Here is a 19,524-nt window from a genome sequence, read left to right as displayed (position 1 = left end):
CCGAATGCGCAACCCGATTGTGTGCTTACGTAACCTGGCACCGTCCTACTGCACATGTCACGCGTACCTCCCATTTTGAACAAAATGGTGAATTGTCGAAAATAGGGCCTCCATTCAAGCCTCTAAGAGCACTACTACTACAAGTCCACACATCAATCGGTGACGTTGTTGAAGCGCAGAATGATCCAGATACGCACTCGCCCTTGGTCCCTCGATCTTTCTTGCTGCCATCACATTTTTTTTTTTTTTTTGTGGACGCCCCGCATGAGGATACATCATTGCAATTCACCATGTAAAATCACAGTCTGCGTCTTTATAGCACAATGAGCAGCTACAGCGCGTGGAACGAGAAAGCACGTCGAGAAACAAAACGAAAATCGAATCAGGTTGAAGGTATACAATCATAAAAGGAGATGCAAGATCAAATAAGCAAACAGGTGCGACATCGTTGGCGTCGCTTGCTACTACATCGTACAAAGGCGGCCGTTTTTCATACTATGTTAGGCCAAACACCTTTTTTCGAAGCATTTCATCCCTAAAAATCCGAACCTCAGGTCAGGCGAAAAATTAACGTCACGGTACATTTGAATTCACCCGTTTGGGGACATTTTTTTCTGCTTTGCAAAAAGGGACTTTTTCCGGGGACCTTTTTTCCGGAATCCCCATGCGGCACCTTTCATTTGGCGCTTCCTCGAACGCCGTACCACACATTCCGTGGGATTGCAATTGCCGATCATCCTGATGATCGACGGTATACCAAAAAAATGAAACTTCTGCTTCCACCGGCAATCAAGCCTTCATCCCTCGGATCCCCAACTGAGTGCTTTAACCAACTGCGCCACGCCCGGGATCGTGAAACGCACATGCGTACCGTGACGAAGATAGTAGCAGAATTCCGCGAGTGACGTATACTGCGCGTTTCCTTCCCTATAGACCAATTATAGAACGTCGGTGAACTTTAATACGTTCAACGGAACGCTGGTTGTGTTCGACAAGGTGCGCACGATGTACCGTTGGTAGCAGCAGCGCTCAAGCTTTCGCATTTCTCCACTGCAGATTCTGCAGTGCTCGGAATTTTTTTCTTCTACTTCGTATTTAATTATTTTCTCCATAAATTATTTCAGTGCTAATCAGGTCAGCAGCGAAAGCTTAATTAAACTATCCCATGCGTTTTCCTTGGCTCCGCTGACTGTTGGCATTCATTCATTCATTCAATCATTCATATGTATGTACCATAGTGCGCAAAAGTCGGGAGACCACGGCTTCGGCGGCCGGAGCGGCTGCGGGGACGCACCGCATCGCTGCTATCTCGCGCGGCTCGCTCGCTTCGAGAGTGCCCGGCGTGACGCAAGACTTTCCCTCGCTCTCGGGCTGGCGCTTATCATTCCACACTGGAAGTTTGTCAGTCATGATAAGCGCCATACCGAGAGCGAGGGAAACTCTTGCGTCACGACGAGTACTCTTGCAGCGAGCAAGCAGCGCAAGATAGCAGCGACGCGGTGCGTCCCTGCAGCCGCCGAAGCCGTTGTCTCCCCACTTTTGCGCACGATACTACTTGCGTCTCTCATAACCTGAGTTGTTTTGGGACGTTAAACCCCACAAACCAAACCATATGTATATGTACTTATTTTACCCGTCGGTAAACTCTGCGCACGCACCGTTCTTTCTTCACCGTTCTGCATCCCCGCCCACAATTTCCTGATCGCCCCTTCTATCTAATAATAATAATAATTATTATTATTATTGTTATTATTATTATTATTATTATTATTATTATTATTATTATTATTATTATTATTCTATCTTCACCTGCACTTGCGCGTCACAGAGGCGGCCATTCTGCAATGCATGAAGCACGGCGAAAGGCTTCAGGCAAATCTAATCGGCTTATCATTTTCTGTGTCGGCTTGCTCTGATAAAGCTGCGTTCTGCACCACAAAACGACGTCCGTGACGTAACTTGATATAGGCCACGAGGGTTCGAACCTTGTGCAACGTCACCACACTGTTATCACACCTCGGCACTTTGCGCCGGGCACGCTACTGAGGCGTCCTTTATCACATTCACTGCAGCTCTAATCGCCTTTTCGATCGCAATCAAAACTGCTGACAAAGGCTCGCTGTCACTGGCTGCACGCACGTTAAGCAAGGTGGCTTCTATCCGGTGATGATTATCGTGCTTGGAGATCAGAAAAATGAGGGAGGACTGGCCCCGCTTTCCTTTCGTAGCGTCTTAGCCGCCACTCACGTGAACGGCGATGCGGGGAACCAGTGTGATGCTGTTGACGATTATGGGGCGCCCTGTGTTACGCGTGCCGAAGAGCGTGGCTTCACCCTGCACGCATGTGCGAAGAAGGGCGCGGCGCTGTGACTTGGGTTAGCTACGAACCGTGACGCGCCCTGTGGTGGACTTTGGGTTCGATGGGCGTACGCTGTACTGATCCTGAGGGCAGCTGATTTAGTTACGTCCGTGGTAGGCACCTAGGTAGACGCACCCAGATTTCGGTCGGTTGGACGCGCATCTATGAAGTGTTCCTGCAATGCGGTCGAGTGCTTCAGGAGTGCGTCCGCTTTGGTTCAGGGCCTGGCGGGCGTTTTGCAGTGCATGTCAGCGATGTTGCTCAGAATGAACCACGAAGATGGCTTCGAATTTGGCGTCAGCGTCCTCCTGGGTGTAACTGTGAGTACAGTGATTAACCTCTTCACCGAACAAAAGACGGCGCCTAGAACTTCTGAAACAGCTCCTCAAGGACAGGACTGCTCATGCGCTGTATGCGTAGTGAATAAGGGCTTCGGCATTGTAAAAAAAAAAAAAAAAAGCGGAGTTATGAAGTCCCATTGATTTATAATTTCGATGTCATTTCTGTGTGTGAACTTGAAAAGCTGAAAGTTCCGCGCCTGCAGGAACCCCGATTCTTCAGGATTGTATATGCAAGAGAACGGGCGTGCATGCATCCAATCGGTTTTGATATACCTGGGGCTCAGGGAGCACTTTAAAGAACTCCCGAGAATGGGAATTTCCTAAAACAAACAAAAAAAAAAACTATTTTCAGGAAGGAGCTTGAGCCATACGAATATAATGTACTTACAAAGCTCTAATTGCATATATAGTTAAATGAAACTCGCAAATTAGGCGTATAACGCAGTTGCATGGTTAGTGCCGATAGGCAGTTGGAATTCAATCGAAAGTATTCTGCGACTCAAGCCCTGCATTGCAGATAATAAAAACTTACTGTAGATGTGCGGACAGAACTAAACGGAGCGCCCGCCCAAGAATGGATATATGGATGGAATATAGGAGCGTCCCCGTGGAAACGGGGTGGCAGCAGTAGCTATCATGCTCATTTTTCTCTATATCTTAATTATCGTTTTAGATTGGTTAACTATACCATCATTTTAATTATTGAATTTTTGTTTCTACATTACTAACAGTGTCACTTTTCTGTTTTTAAGCCACCAATCTTCCAGTCTTTTTTTGCTAGCTTCCACCGCCGGTTTATTCACCCGGCCACTGTTATCTCTAAACCCCAAAGCTTCAGGAAGAGCGACTGCGCCTGCATCGACTTCCGGATGGATACCATTACCTTCGAGAATAATATGGTTAATTGTATCACTGGAGTTACCACATACAGCACATGCGTCTTCATTGTTAAATTTCTATTTGTAGCTGTGTTCTAAAGCACCCTGATCTAGCTTCAAAAAGTAGGGCACTGCCTCTTGAGTTATCAAAGAAAGCTTCCTTCCTGATCAGTCTTTTCCACTTTCGGTATAATTCCACACTGTTTCCTTTCCATCGAATTTATCCAATTGTTACCTTCTGTGTTTATCACCTGTGGCTTAACGCTCTTTATTTCTCCGTCCTTGTGACTTGCATACTTACTTAGTTTCCTAGTTCTTTTCCTCTATTGTGAGTCAACGCTTTTTAGGTATAGGTATTTAAATACTTTAGCTGCCCATTTGCTATTGTCCAATTTCCTCAGGCGTTTTTCATATAATATTTTACTCTGAACTTCCCATACTTCGAAAGATTCCTAATCCATATCTCCCTGTACCGCCTTATTTGTGGTTTTGCCGTGGGCACCTAGTGCTAATCGTCCAACGGATCTTTGATTTATTTCTATTGTCGACTGTACCCCTGACTTTACACAAAACCGCATTTCCGAAAGTAAGCCCGGACACCTTAATTCCTTTCCAAATACCCCTCAAAACCTCATACCTGTTGTATCCCCACAATGCCCTATGCTTCATTATCCCGGCATTTCTTTGCTCTTTGGCCTTAAGTGATTGCTCATGCTTTCCAATGTATGCCAATCCTTCGTCTACCCATACCCCCAGATATTTGTATTCTGCTACTCTAGGTATTTCACGGCCTTGTATTTTAAGACCCCGATCGGTTGAGGCGTTGAAAATCATCAGACCCGACTTAACTGCGCTGAAACTGAAGCCTAGAGCGTCCCCTTCGTCTCCGCAATACTTAACTAGAGTTTGCAATTCTTCCAGACTCTCAGCTAGCAGCACAATATCGTCTGCATACATCAAACCGGGGAGGTGCTGCTCTACCGCCTTTCCACCTAATCTATGACAGAAATGGATGGATGGAATATAGGAGCGTCCCCTTTGAAACGGGGTGGTAGCAGTAGCTATCATGTACATTTTTCTCCCTATAATCAATGGTTAACTAAACCATCATTCTGTTTATTAAATTTTTGTTCCTACATTACTAACATTATGTCACTTCTCTGCTTTTAAGCCACCAATCTTCCAGTCTTTTTTTGCTAGTTTCCACCGCCGGTTTATTCACCCGGCCACTGTTATCTCTAAACCCCAGAGCTTCAGGAACACTCATTGCGCCTGCATCGACTTCCGGATGGATACCATTACATTCGAGTATAATATGGTCAATTGTTTCACTGGAGTTTCCACATACAGCACATGCGTCATCTCCATTGTTAAATTTCGTTTTGTAGCTGCGTGTTCTAAGGCACCCTTATATAGCTTCAAGAAGGAGGGCACTGCCTTTTGAGGTATCAAGGAAATCTTCCTTCTTGATCTGCATTTTCCACTTTCGGTATAATTTCACACTGTTTCTTTTCCATCGAATTTATCCCATTTTTACCTTCTGTGTTTTTCACCTGTTGCTTAATGCTCTTTAATTCTCCGTCCTTGTGACTAGCATACTTACTAGTTAGTTTCCTAGTTCTTTTCCTCCATTGTGAGTCAACTCTTTTTAAGTACAGGTATTTAAATACTATAGCTGCCCATCTGTTACTGTCCAATTTTCTCAGGCGTTCCTCATATAATATTTTACTCTGAGCTTCCCGTACTCCGAAAGATGCCCAGCCCATATCTCCCTGTACCGCCTCATTTGTAGTTTTGCCGTGGGCACCTAGTTTTGCCGTAGGCCAGTACAGTGACAATAATGCGGAGCAAAAGGAGGGTCGCACCGGCAGGGGGCGGGCAGACGCGCGTGACGATTTTTGTTTTCGGCTGGCTCGTCTAGGCGGCGCTGACCCTCGGTTTTTTTTTTTTCTTGGGCTGGGCGCTCCGTTCACTTTTGTCCGCACCTGTACGTGAAACCAAACACATACGAACAGCTAATCGGGGAAATTGTACTTTCGCCACCTGGTGCATACGAACGCGACTCCAGAACCAAGTTCCAGTGGATACCGAACTCCGAACGCGGTACAGAAAAAGAAAAATGCTTCCGCATCAGCGCTCATGCGGTCTCACGGATTCATAAATTCGATTCCATTTCTGTGTGCGAAGTTGAGAAGCTGGCTCACGCTGGTCAAGCTTCCAAACAGATATTTCTCGAGCAGTGATGTTGAATCTTTACTGGCTCATTTATTGCAGGCTGGCATTTAACGCAGTTACACTGGAGTGACGTGAGCCATCAGCAGGACCGCATCTTACTTCACCTATACAATTTAACGTATGCGACGGCAGGGAACTCTGCTCCATCGGTTATGGCTTGGCGTCGCGTACAGTCGCAATCAATATGAAGGTGATCGCTCGAGCCGCAACAGAGACAAGGAACAGCGCCACGTTACGTCATCACCTTCCGTGGCGAGGGAAACATCTTGGTAGCTCCTCTCTCTCTTTTCGCTATTCCTGCAACAGCTGACACTCCCATCTAGCTAGTGACAATTTTTCTTTTTTTACGTGTCCTCAAACAGGGTGCGATGACGTACGGAAGCGTTACTTCGCTATTTTAGATTTCTTTCTGTCCGCAGTAGCATCCGCGCAAACCGCGTCCGCAGGCCGCGTCAGCAAAATCGTGTCCGCAGCAGTCGTGCGTAGAAAAAAAAGCCGGCGAGTTAGTCAGGAGGGTGGTGCTTGTAGCCCGGGAGAGTGTAGGAGAGCAAGAAGGCAACGCAATCATTATCTTCGCAGTTCCAAAATAGGCCGCTATGCGGCTTGAAAGGCCCACCGATCGAAGCTCCCGCGATCACCTTCATATTGATTGCGACTGTACACGAAACGCTACCCCCCCACAAGATTGGAGTTGAAGCCAACCAGGACAGTCAGTTTCAATTGTTATCGGCGAGTGCCCTCACTGCAGTGGTAGGAGGAGGGCCACGGAAACTGCTCTCAGGCAGCTCGACAGCCGCCTTCTCTCCGACAGAACTATTGTATGCGGTAGGGCAAAGCTGAAACTGAGACGCAGTGAAGGCCTTGATTCCCGCCTGTGACTTGCGTTTTCTGTGTTGAGCTCAAGTATATTGTTTACAATGCGTACCCCATGTACAGTCTTTGTCAAAAGTGTAGAGCCCTGGGGGTCTGCTTGTGAGCCACTTCCTGCGGCTTGTAATGCATTTCTTGCGTTCCTCAATCTCTTGGTGATAAGATTTTTTTGCCTTAGCCTCTATAATGGGGAAGGACCTCCATTTATGCTAAATTAGCGCCACTACACGGCTCAGAAGCGGCCCCCTGGGCTCTACACTTTTGGCAGAGGCTGTACCGTCTTTGCCAAAACTAACCCGGCTGCTCCGAAGGCTGCCGGAGTAGGCGCGCGGTCGTGAGGCGGCGTTGCGTTCGCTGGCGCCTGCCTGTGCTCGTCAGCTCCGAGGGTGCCGCAGCTGACGTAGCTTCGTACCCTAACTCTCACTCTTCGGATGATCAAACCTAGGTTTGTGTGATATGTACGCTGCATTCGATGACGCTCAGTTTAACGGCAGTGCTATTCGCTCTTCTTGGTAACTGCGGTTAACAAAAAACAGTTGATAGTGCGCACGGCGAGCTCTTGTTCGCTTCTAGGACGAATGTGCTAGGCTTTCGAGACAGTGTTGCCCCGAAATCAAGTGTTCCGCGATTGAGAGTAATCATGTGCGCCTAATGGCTAAGCTTGAGGAAGGTTTCATTATAGTTTGTTACTTAAACCCCAAATGCAAAAACTCATTAGAATCAGTCAATGTATTAATTTATACAAATCTTACCCAAGGCACTAACATACGCTTTGCAAACCTAAAAGAGAGATAAGTGGGCTTCAAATGATTCACAAGCTTTTCCATACTATCTTTGTGTAGGACGCATGGCACCTCGAAAGAAGCATATTGAAATTTCGAGGTGCGTTATCAACCCTTATTTTACAGGCGCATCAAACATGCAGAAAAGCGCAATTGTGCTTGTGCGTTTCAGCAGCGGATGACAGAACGCAACCACTTATAAGACTCGTTTTTTCACTGTATAATTATATCTGCTTCAAAGGGGCAGCACCGTTGCTTTACTGAGTGCCCTCGCCGGGCCCAACCGGGCTTCGCACACGTGAAAAAGAAGCCCGCACACCATACGCGCTTAGTTTTCATCATCCAGAGAACGAGGGGGAGGGGGAGCTGTTTCACCCTCTGAGCTAACGAGCAGCGACAAGCGCCAGCGAGCGCAACGCCGCCACACGGCCGCGCGCCTGCTCCGGCAGCCTTCGGAGCAGCCTGGTTACTTTTGGCAAAGACTGTACATACGCGTTTGTACCGGAACATGTGAATGTGCACTTTTAGCTTTTTGGTGCAGTGCATGTTCACTCGTTTGTGCCGGCATATAAAAGCACAGGGTTCTCTGCAACTGTATCGCCGTGTGTGTGTGCTGTGATAGCTGATACGTATGGAATAGGTGCAAGTAAAAACGTCCCCGGAAGGAAAGGCTCCTGAAGAGGCGGCCCCTAGGGAAAAATGTCCCCACGCTAAAATTTTGTCTCGGGAATTAGTTTTTGTTCGAACTCATTTAAGAAAAAAAAAATTGTCTTGTCCCCCAGTTCTCCTGCTTTTTAGGCGCTTAGTAAGACGGGTCTCATCGGCTGGGTAGTATTACTCATTTGGAAACATGCATTCGACTGGTCGAACTAGGAGTTTCTGAGAATCATGCATGGTAGGAGGGGTCACTGGAAGACCTTCGCAGATGTTCTGGGGATGGGCGTTGGTGGCAGTGAAGGCGACATTTCAGCGCAGGTCATGTCATGAAACATTACACTAGAAACACTTCGACCAGTGATGCCGTTGAAGCCCAGAATGATCCAGAAAGGTACTTGCCCTCTGCAAATAATTTTCTGCTACCATCAATATTTTTGTTATGAACGCCACGCATAAGTTTGATGTTTCGCCGTTTGACCACTTCAGATCAGATGGGTGAAAGCGCTGTGTTATACAATATTGCAGCACGCCACGGGGAAACTCAATCTGCGTCATATAGCACGTGGAAATAAAAAAAAAAAAGTACGGTGCAAATAAAACAAACTAACTTGAAGCTGGAACCACTGAGGATGTAAAATAAAATCGGTAAAAGCCGTTGATGGTAAAAGAAGTTTAACAGTGATAAGCCGGGCACAAGGGAAGGCGAACCTTTGCGTCCCAGTAGGTTTGATCGCACCCGTTTGGGGACATTTTTTCCTACCTCGCAAAGGACTTCTTCCGGGTACATTTACTTCGGGAACGTTTTTTTTTTTTTTCTTTTTTCGGGACATTTTTACCGGAACACGTATGGAGTGTGCTCCTGCATGGTGAGCGATATGAGTGTCGCCAAGTATGTGCGTAGTCTCCTCAACAACTCGAACCACCGCAAGACATTACACTGCAGTACTGTAACATTATCCTCCATTCACACTCTCTCTCCCTTGCTCTGGCTCCCCCCTCCCCTGTGTGGAGTAGCAGGACAGGCCACCTTACCGCCGGCCGACCTCTCCATCCCCCTTTTGTTAAATTACCTTAGCTGCTGGAACTCTCAACGTTGGATGGCAACCAAAGCTTTTCGTGACATGAGCATTGCACGCGTTGTCAAAAATGAGTGCCACGCCTACAGAGGAATTTTTCGACCTCTTTGTCTGTCGTGAAGCAGCGAGTGAGCGTGCTTAGGTGTCTCCATTTATGAGATAGTATTTTCTCGTATAAATTCTAAAGCAGAAGCCCGTTCATGCTCCAGAAAACTGCTGTCACGACGTTTCCAGCATGTTTTCTCAATAATAAACATTTTAGATAACGGCTAATTCTTGCTCTTTGAATTTCGTTCTTTTATAAGTCGCGTTTGCAGGGCGTCTAGTGTTAGCTTCTGATAGACTATTTCTAACTTAAACTGTTTACTCCAAAGGTTTGCATTGTGGTAAAAGGGGGAGCTTCCCCATAAAATGCGAACATATGTTCAAGTATCTTTATCTTCGATAAATTAAAAGATAAGATAAAGTTATCTTATCTTTAGTAAGAAACTTTACAAACTAGTTTTGCCCCTGGTCGAGCAGTTTCTTTGAAACCTCGCGCGTCGGTTACTTCACGCGCTGACACTTTGCATTACAGAGCTGGAATCCCATTTAACTGGTAAGAACTCGAGCTCTGGCTTCCTATGCATATCCTGAAATGATCTGACTTCTTTTCACTCGCTCTCTTCATTCTTCCTTATATAAGTAGAGGAATTATTGAACACCTCTCGTATGTATGCATGTAAGCTTGTACCTTTCCCGTACATGTCCAGCTCTTTTACCGTGGTTTAATGGCGACCTTAACAGCACGACGCCGTGACTGTTGAAGAACCTCTAAGCGAAGCAAGACCTAACCCTTTGCCTCCTTGGTACCTAGTCCCTGCAGTCTGCGACCTCTCTCTCACACAGTTCCAAAAAACAATAACCCCACAAGAGCACATCATACAAGAATTCCTTCAGCTGAAAGAAAAATGCAGTAGCTTCACGGACCTTTACACGGATGGCTCGAAAACAGATCATTATGTCGGAAGCGCAGCTGTTCAAGGCGAATGGGAGGAAATAAGACTTCCACAGTGCGCGTCCATCTTTACTGCTGAATGTTATGCTGTCTCTGTTGCCATAGAGAAAAAAATAAAAGAAAACCTCAGGAGAAGTATTATTTACACAGATTCCTTAAGTATAGTTACAGCCCTTCACCCAAGAAATGCAGATATACCAATACTGGGAAACGTCATACACAGAATAGCAACACTTACAAATGAAGGACGAAGCATAAAAATTTGCTGGGTACCCAATCATGTAGGAATCCAAGGTAATGAAAAAGCAGATATGTGCGCTGCCAAAGCTCGAGACAAGAAAGTAAAAGAAGTGCAGATACCATCTCAAGACTGCATGAGATTGGTACAAAGTAAACTGATGCAAAAATGGCAGTCCACTTGGAACACTGAAGCAAATAACAAGCTACACCTCATAAAGCCTGGGATAGAATAGTGGAAGTCGAGTACCCACCTTGAACGTTTCAAAGAAATGGCTTTATGTCGTCTTCGCATAGGACACACACATTTAACACATAGCTTCATTTTAACTAAACAGGATAAGCCCCTGTGTGATTCATGCGGACACGAGCTAAGTCACCTACATTTCAATCTCATGCAGACAACTTGAACAACTAAGAAAAAAAACATTTTACACAGCTTTAAAAACAACACATTCCTCTTCATCCAACCTTGCTTTTAGGTGAAAATGCGCTCGTTTATTTGCCCTGTGTTTTCAGGTTTTTAATAGAAGCCAATGTTCTAAACAGAATGTAAGTTTCAATTACATAAATGCAGCACTCTTAACCTTGAAGGTGGCGCATGATAGCCTCAGTTGCTTATGCGCCACTAAACCCAACACAACAACATCTAAGAGCACGCACTTTGAACGCGGTCGCATCCTTGATGAAGGGAGCGGGGTGCCGGCAATGACCAGGGGTTGCTTTCTCCAGGATAAATTCTGGCATTAAAAGCGCCCCTAACGAACGCTGTGTAAACTCGCCGCTTCGCCCGTGCTGGCGATAAAGCAGGCATCCAAACTGCGGGATGGACTCGCCGGACCCTCGCTGCGTGCATGTGCCTCGCATTGGGAAGCAATATGCCCGCCGCTTTCGCATGTTCTGTATACATCCACGCTCGAAGCCACCTGTACCGCATGGCCACAAATGCGCAGCAAGAATTTTCGCCCCGGTGAACGCATTCTTCACTGGTATCTTTTACAGCTCAAAATACGAGGTGAAGCTGGTTTTCTACTTCTGTTACTGAGTGCGGCGTCAACAAGTGTGGGCTGAACGACATGTACGAGGCAGGCGGTTAGGGAGGGAGTAGCTGAGTGCGGTTTAATAGCTCGAATTCGCTCACCTGTTCTGACACTCGGCTGATGACCTCACGGTCAAGGGATGAAGTCCAGACGACGCATGTCACTCCTCGTCGTGAAATGCAAAAGTCCCTGGGCTGTGAGATGTCGGTGGGTGCTGAAGAACGCCGACTGGACGCTTCTTAGGCAGACTACATGCAACTTCGGGGTGCGAATCCCACATTAACCTTGGCAGCTTGCGTACGGTTAGTAGTGGCTGTCTCTGCCAAGCGCATTCAATTTGCCATGTAATGCTCGGCTTATCGGTATCTGATTTTTCTTTAGCGGCTGTAGAGCGACCATCCGAAACGTGCAAATTTAAGTTTTATACTTCGTGTAAATCTGGCCTGCGCACATACTACTGCAACGTTTTGATTTTTTCCCTTTGTTCAGCATACAGGCTGCATATTTAGTTATGCCTGCATGACTTGCACACTCGGGTGGTTTACAGGCTTTTTTTGTGGCATGCTTTCTTCCAGAATATCCCCCTGGGTTGCATAGCTGCGACAGTATTGAAGCAACGGTCTCAGTGCCGCGACCCGCACCAGTACGTCAGCCTGGTAAGGAAATGGGTTCGCCTTTTAGCTGCAGCAGATTTTGGTGAAAGAGCTGTTGTCGTGCACTAGCAAACATTTCATGGGGGTGTAATCTCTAACTTCTACTTTCCGTTTCGAATTCTCCTAGTCCTGATACATTATTTGAGTCGGCATGGTCGGGCGGCTTCGTTTCATGAGAAATCACAAGATAGCGGTTCCTTCCGTCAGCGACGGCCATCGCCTCTCTCCCCACGCGCCGGCTAACCACTGGCTACGCCATTGCTGATGTGCGGTCGCTTCCCACGAGCGCTTGAAAGCCGCGGATTCGTCACCCAACCAATGGCAGATGATCGAATGGATACGAAATGGGACGTTAGATACTACGGCCCCTGGTAGCCAGCTTATCCCTCATCTCCAAAAATTTAACAAGGCATGACCCTCTTTCCCAGCAGCAGCGGGCGTCGCAAAAGCTGGATGAGCGATAATCAGCAGATTAATCTGCGCGCACCAGCTTGAGTAAAGTGACGAGGGGGCATCTCGAAGCTAGACTCAAGTCTGCGCTCGCAGCTTCATTTGCTGATCCTTTATTGCCCAACCGGTAATCGTGAAGTTGGCTGCTGTGGCACGCTGGTCTTGTCAAGATCCCGGTGGTGACGGCTTATCTACAGTGACCTACTTGGGAAGCGGGTCTAGGAAGGAAGCGAAAGAGCGCCTTATTCGATGGCGCTATTTGGCCAGAACTGCCCTTGCGCTACAAAATATGCATCATCACAGCTGGCATTAGGTTCAAAGGAAAGTTTTGGGCCAGTTGGTCCGCCATTTTTGCGCGGACAGGAGCTGCAACTAGCAACTAAGGTTTAGTGTGAAAGCACCCGTAGCAGCATCTGCATGTCAAAGAAAAAAAGGTCAAGCCAAGACGATAAAAACCCAAATTTGCGCGCACGTCCCGCTTCCAAAATCTCCCTTTCTAGTCTAGCTTTTTATTTTTTCCCTTCCGATAATGATAGCCTCATTCAGCAAGAAGCAGCAACCATTGGCGCTATTGTCAAGTTTCAGAGAGCGGTAGTGCTGCCGTAGCCTATGGATGTGTTCAGAGAACAGTAATAGCTCCCGTGATCATATTTTTTTTTTTTTTGCTTTCAATGAAATTTTCATACGATGGTAAATAGTCTGGACGCAAGGAATGAACCTTAGCTTTTAAGATATGCAGTATTTTTCTCGAAATAAAAAATGGTGTCACTATAGTGGAAAACGCCGTTTCTGTCCTTTCAAAAAGTTGAAAAAAAAAAAAGCTGAAAAGTTTGAAGCCCTGCTGCTTGCACACTAAAATTTTGTCATATATTTCTTGGGTGTAGGTAAAAACGTCCCCGGAAGAAACTGCCCCTGAGGAAGCGGCAACTAGGAAAAAAACATCCCCGGGGCAAAAACTTGCCCTAAAATTTCTTTCGGAGCTCGTATGAAAAAAAAAATTATGCCATTCTTTCTTGGCTTTGAGTTAAATGTAATTATCAATTGGAACCTATGTCCTCTGGGCGCCCGAGATATTTACAAGAACTGCGTAAAATCATGGTGAAAGAGCCATCTGGTTTTTTACACGCTGCGTGATTCCGAGCTCCGCAACTCTTTAAACAATCGCTAAGGCAGGTCTAATCAGCTTGGTAATAGTGCCCACTGAGAAAGGTACAAGCGGATCGGCTCGTGGTAGTCTCGGGAGCCGCCCGAAGCAGAAGGCATCACTAAAATTAACCCCCCAGGCCTTCTGGTGACGAGGTTCAACCGTGCCTCTGATGGCGTAGAATGGCGGTAATGGTAATGAAGGTGTAAGCCATTGTCCACCTTAAAGCATCGCTCCAAGCTTCTGGTCCGGTAAAGCCGGTGGTCAGCTCGCCTTTTCCCTGCAAACGAAGACTAGGCGCTGTCACTGTGTGTGTGTGTGTGTGTGTGTGTGTGTGTGTGTGTGTGTGTGTGTGTGTGTGTGTGTGTGTGTGTGTGTGTGTGTGTGTGTGTGTGTGTGTGTGTGTGTGTGTGTGTGTGTGTGTGTGTGTGTGTGTGTGTGTGTGTGTGTGTGTGTGTGTGTGTGTGTGTGTGTGTGTGTGTGTGTGTGTGTGTGTGTGTGTGTGTGTGTGTGTGTGTGTGTGTGTGTGTGTGTGTGTGTGTGTGTGTGTGTGTGTGTGTGTGTGTGTGTGTGTGTGTGTGTGTGTGTGTGTGTGTGTGTGTGTGTGTGTGTGTGTGTGTGTGTGTGTGTGTGTGTGTGTGTGTGTGTGTGTGTGTGTGTGTGTGTGTGTGTGTGTGTGTGTGTGTGTGTGTGTGTGTGTGTGTGTGTGTGTGTGTGTGTGTGTGTGTGTGTGTGTGTGTGAAGGCAAGAAGCCAACAGTCGGTGAGGCCAAGGAAAGCATTGGGGATTGTACTTTGTCTTTTTTTTTTAATTTTTACTTCGGTAATCACATAAATCAGTAATGTAATCTGTCTAGGGGAAAGATAAACCCAAAGTAGAAGAAAAAACAGCGTGCCGATGGTGGGGACCGAACCCACGACCTCCGAATATCGCGTCCGGTGCTCTTCCAACTGAGCTACATCGGCCGCTTCATGTATTATAACGAGTACCCTCATTTTCCCCTTCACATATATATATTGTAATAGGGCGTTTATTGAAGCTCAGATGGAGAGCTGTGAGGACAGGACCTTGCAACGGCGAGCCCAGCGTACTTCGTCTTCGTCGCACAACGCACAGGTGCATGTCGATGGCGATGACTATCACAGTACATTTTCCCCCCGGGTAAAAAAAGGAGCCATCCTGGCGACTTATGGCGCGGAAAGCACAGCGGGGTCATAGAATGGCTTCAATCGGTTCACGTGAACTGTTTCACGACCACGGCGACGCAAGTCCGCAGAGGGCGTGACGGGCTCAACTACGTAGTTGACTGCAGATGTTTGCTGGAGGACCCTATATGGCCCGTGGTAGCGAGCAAGAAACTTCTTTGAAAGGCCAGGGGTTGTGGAGGGCACCCAGAGCCACACCAGAGAGTTCGGGAGATATGACGAAGATTCGCCGGTATCACGGAGGTATTTTTGTTGCCACTGATTTTCTGTTGTGAGAGAGCGGGCGAGCTGACGGCATTCTTCTGCGTACGTGACGGCATCGGATAGCGGGGAAGATTCGGAAACGTCAGGGCGGTAGGGAAAAAGTGTGTCCATAGTACAGGGTGGCTCGCGCCCGTAAAGGAGAAAGAATGGAGAGAATCCAGTAGTGGCCTGTGTCGCGGTGTTATATGCGTAAGTAACAAACGGTAGAACTTGGTCCCAATTGGAATGGTCGGTGTTCACGTACATAGCCAGCATGTCACCGAGAGTGCGGTTAAAACGTTCTGTCAGTCCATTCGTCTGAGGGTGGTACGAGGTAGCGGTGCGGTGTATGATGCGGCATTCTTTCAGGAGAGCCTCAAGAGCGTCTGATAAGAAAACGCGTCCGCGGTCACTGAGCAGTTCGCGAGGGGCACCATGGCGAAGAACCAGGTTTTTCAGAATAAAGGCAGCCACGTCGCGTGCGGAAGCAGAGGGCAATGATGATGTCTCAGTGTAGCGGGTTAGATGATCCACTGCCACGATAATCCAGCGGTTGCCAGCTGAAGTTGTAGGAAGGGGACCGTATAGATCTATGCCGACACGATCAAACGGACGGGCAGGACAGGGCAACGGCTGCAACGAAGCAGAGGACTTGAGAGGAGTTTTTCGGCGTTGGCAAGACTGGCAGGAGCGGACAAAATGGCGGACAAAGCGGTACATTCCACGCCAGAAGAAGCGTAGACGCAAGCGCGTGTAGGTTGTCAACACTCCGCCGTGGGCGCACTGGGGATCAGTATGGAAAGCAGCACAAATTTCGGCGCGGAGATGACGGGGGATGACTAAAAGCCACTTCCTTCCGTCGTGAAGATAATTGCGGCGATAGAGCAGCCCGTCACGAATTGAAAAATGGTGAGCTTGGCGGGCAAGCGCCCGAGACAGACGACCTGGAGAGTGACTTGAAAGAAAGTCCAGAAGTGTAGATATCCACGGGTCGCGCCGCTGTTCCGTGGCCATGTCAATAGTGGCAAGCGAAGACAAATCGTAGGCGCAGATCTCATCAGGCAACGAAGAGGGAGGCAGCGGTGAGCGCGAAAGAGCGTCCGCGTCAGTATGCTTGAGGCCTGAGCGATATATGACACGAATGTCATACTCTTGGAGGCGAAGAGCCCAGCGAGCAAGGCGGCCGGACGGGTCCTTGAGGGACGCCAGCCAGCACAGAGCGTGATGATCAGTGACCACATAAAATGGTCGGCCATAGACATACGGACGGAATTTGCCGATGGCCCAAATAATGGCCAAGCATTCTCTTTCCGTAACAGAATAATTGGACTCTGCCTTGGTCAAGGTGCGGCTTGCGTACGCCACCACATAGTCTCGGATACCAGGTTTGCGTTGGGTGAGAACGGCGCCTATCCCAATACCGCTAGCGTCAGTGTGAATCTCAGTTGGCGCATTCGGGTCGAAGTGGCGGAGGATGGGAGGCGAAACCAAAAGACGGCGTAAAGTGTTGAAGGCGTCATCACAAGCAGGTGTCCATGCGGAGAGGTCGGAGCTACCGGAGAGGAGCTGGATGAGAGGAGCAATAATAGAGGCGAAATTTAAGATGAAGCGGCGAAAGTAGGAGCATAGGCCAATGAAACTTCGTAGCTGCTTCAGTGATTTTGGGCGTGGGAATTCGGCAACTGCACGAAGTTTGCTGGGATCGGGAAGAATGCCATCCTTAGAAACGACATGACCTAGAATTGTTAGTCGGCGAGCAGCAAAGCGGCACTTCTTCAGATTCAGTTGGAGGCCGGCGGTAGCGAGACAAGTGAGAACGTCCTTCAGTCGGAGCAGGTGGGATTGAAAATCGGTAGAAAAGACTACGATATCATCGAGATAGCAAAGACAGGTTCGCCACTTGAATCCACGAAGCACAGTGTCCATGAGGCGTTCAAATGTGGCCGGGGCGTTGCAAAGCCCAAAGGGCATGACGTTGAATTCATATAATCCATCTGGTGTGATGAAGGCAGTTTTAGAGCGGTCAGCGTCAGCCATTGGCACCTGCCAGTAGCCAGATCGTAAATCCAACGAGGAGAAAAACTCGGCGCCCTGCAAGCAGTCTAGTGCGTCATCGATGCGTGGCAGAGGATAGACGTCCTTGCGCGTGATCTTGTTGAGCCGGCGGTAGTCGACACAAAACCGGAAGGAGCCATCTTTCTTAGGTACCAACACAACTGGAGACGCCCAGGGACTGTGGGATGGCCGAATGACACCCCGACGGAGCATGTCGTCCACATGATCAGCAATTACTTGGCGCTCCGAAGCCGACACGCGATAGGGGCGCTGGCGCAAAGGTGCAGTTTTACCGGTGTCGATGGTGTGCTCTACGACAGACGTGCGGCCCAAGTCAGTTTGAGGAAAGTCGAATGAAGAAGCGAAGTTCTGCAAGAGGGCGACAAGTTGATCACGTTGCGCAAGTGGAAGATCAGCATCAATAGCATGTTGGAAAACGTCGGAGGGCGTCGAAGCGGTCGCAACATCGCAAGAGCACAGACTAGCGTCGAAGGAGGGGGTTGAGTCAGCAAGAGTGGTGATATGACTGGGATCAAGCTCTTCAAGACGTCCAATGCATTCGCCACGGAGCAGGACTGCTGGGCAAGAAAATGGGTTCGAGGCGTAAAGTGCACTCTTGCCGTCTTGAATTTCGAGAACAGCGAACGGAAAAAGGAGGCAGGGATGACGGGAGGTGGCTTCGGAAGGTGTAAAAATCGCAGTCAAAGGAGTTACCCACTCACAAGACAGTGGTACGAGGGCAGCAGAGAACGGAGGAATGTCGGTGTCATGGGCGACGAGAAGTTTTGCAGTGCGGGGAGGGGTATCACAAAAGGGGGCATCACAGAGGGGGGCGAAGGCAATTTGTGCACGAGCACAGTCAATAACGGCTTGATGAGTCGATAGAAAATCGTATCCGAGGATGATATCATGCGAGCAGTTCGGCAGAACAATAAACTCGATGGGGTACAAGACGTCTTGAATGAGCACACGGGCTGTGCAAGATGCGGAGGGGTGAATGTGCTGTGATGAGGCGGTGCGGAGCGAAAAGTCGGAAATCGGAGTGGTCACTTTGCGAATTCGACGGCAGAGCGCTTCACTGATGACGGAGACGGCTGCACCGGTATCGACGAGAGCGAGAACTGTGGCGCCTTCTACAGAAACTTTGATAACATTAGCGGGACGGCATGGAGGACTTGAGGAATTCGAAACAAGCGCAGTTCTTGCCCCCGGAACTGCGACTGTTAGTTTCCCTCAACGGTGCTGGTAGAACGTCGCAGCATTGGAGAAAGCGATCGGCGCCGAGGAGAATGTGATCGACGAGTGGTATAGGTTTGGCGATCTTGTGGGACAAATTGAGAACCGGGCGGAATCATTTGCGAGCGTGAGTCGGTATCGTACGGGTAAAATCGAATGTCAGGCTGTGAAGGTTGGAGGCGCTGGCGACAAAGGCGCGCAACATGGCCCGGCCGACCGCAGGCATAGCAAATCGGAAGGTTGTCCGTAGTACGCCAAGGTTTCATAGGATGTGGGCGGAATCTTGAGGGTGGGGCTTGAAACGAAGGCTCAGCATGCGGCGGTGAACGGTAGGCAGGGACCTGCACATAGGAGCCAGACGTGGGCGAAGGTGGTGGCCTAGCCGTTACTTGGGCATACGTGAGAGGTGCCGTCACAGGCGGCACCACGGGGTTGGACGGCAAGGCATCAGCGACGTGTTCTTGCACGACACGGCGTATAGCAGGGGCCAAAGATGGAGCCAGTTCAGGAACGAGGCGGCCCGAGTCTTGAAAATGGGGAAGGAGTGAGATTTGACGTGCGACCTCTTCACGAATAAAATCTTTGATCTTTTGATTCAGCGGGCTCCCTTCAGAAATTGGCGAACCACCCAGGGCTAATGCGGATACGCCTTCGTCGCACACACTGGAGCGGCGCCTAGAAGCGCGCCGCTTGCGGAGCTCGTCGTAGCTCTGGCAAAGCTTCACGAGTTCACTAACGCTGGTGGGATCTTTCGCTACCAGCATCTGGAAGGCGTCCTCAGAAATGCCCTCGAGGATGTAGCGGATTTTGTTTGCTTCCGGCATGGCCGGGTCGACTCGTTTGCAGAGATCAACGACGTCTTCTATGTAGCTGGTAAAGGTCTCATCAGCGCGCTGAACACGATCGTGTAAACGTTGTTCGGCACGAAGCTTACGCACTGCCGGGCGGCCGAACACTTCCGCGAAATTCTTTTTAAATGTCGACCAAGATGACAGGTCAGCCTCATGGTTGCGAAACCAGAGGTTCGCCACGTCCGTCAGATAGAATATGACGTTACTGAGCTTGT

The 19,524-nt window shown here is 48.6% G+C and overlaps 1 protein-coding gene across 1 annotated transcript in view; it reads left to right on the top strand.

The window, feature by feature from the left end:
- The first annotated feature begins 2,227 nt into the window (after positions 1–2,227).
- LOC146172288 (uncharacterized) overlaps positions 2,228–19,524 on the top strand; it is a 47,637-nt gene continuing 30,340 nt past the window's right edge. Inside the window, exons 1-2 of the mRNA XM_084585732.1 lie at positions 2,228–2,679; positions 12,048–12,128. Coding sequence (XP_084441858.1) covers positions 2,524–2,679; positions 12,048–12,128 — 237 coding nt within the window. The 5' untranslated portion in view covers positions 2,228–2,523. The remainder of the gene's footprint in view (positions 2,680–12,047; positions 12,129–19,524) is intronic.

Source organism: Amblyomma maculatum, unplaced genomic scaffold (assembly GCF_055883805.1).
Source record: "Amblyomma maculatum isolate TAMU_Amacu unplaced genomic scaffold, ASM5588380v1 scaffold_13, whole genome shotgun sequence".
NCBI classification, from domain to species: Eukaryota; Metazoa; Arthropoda; class Arachnida; order Ixodida; family Ixodidae; genus Amblyomma; species Amblyomma maculatum.
This window is presented reverse-complemented; position numbering and strand designations above follow the sequence as displayed.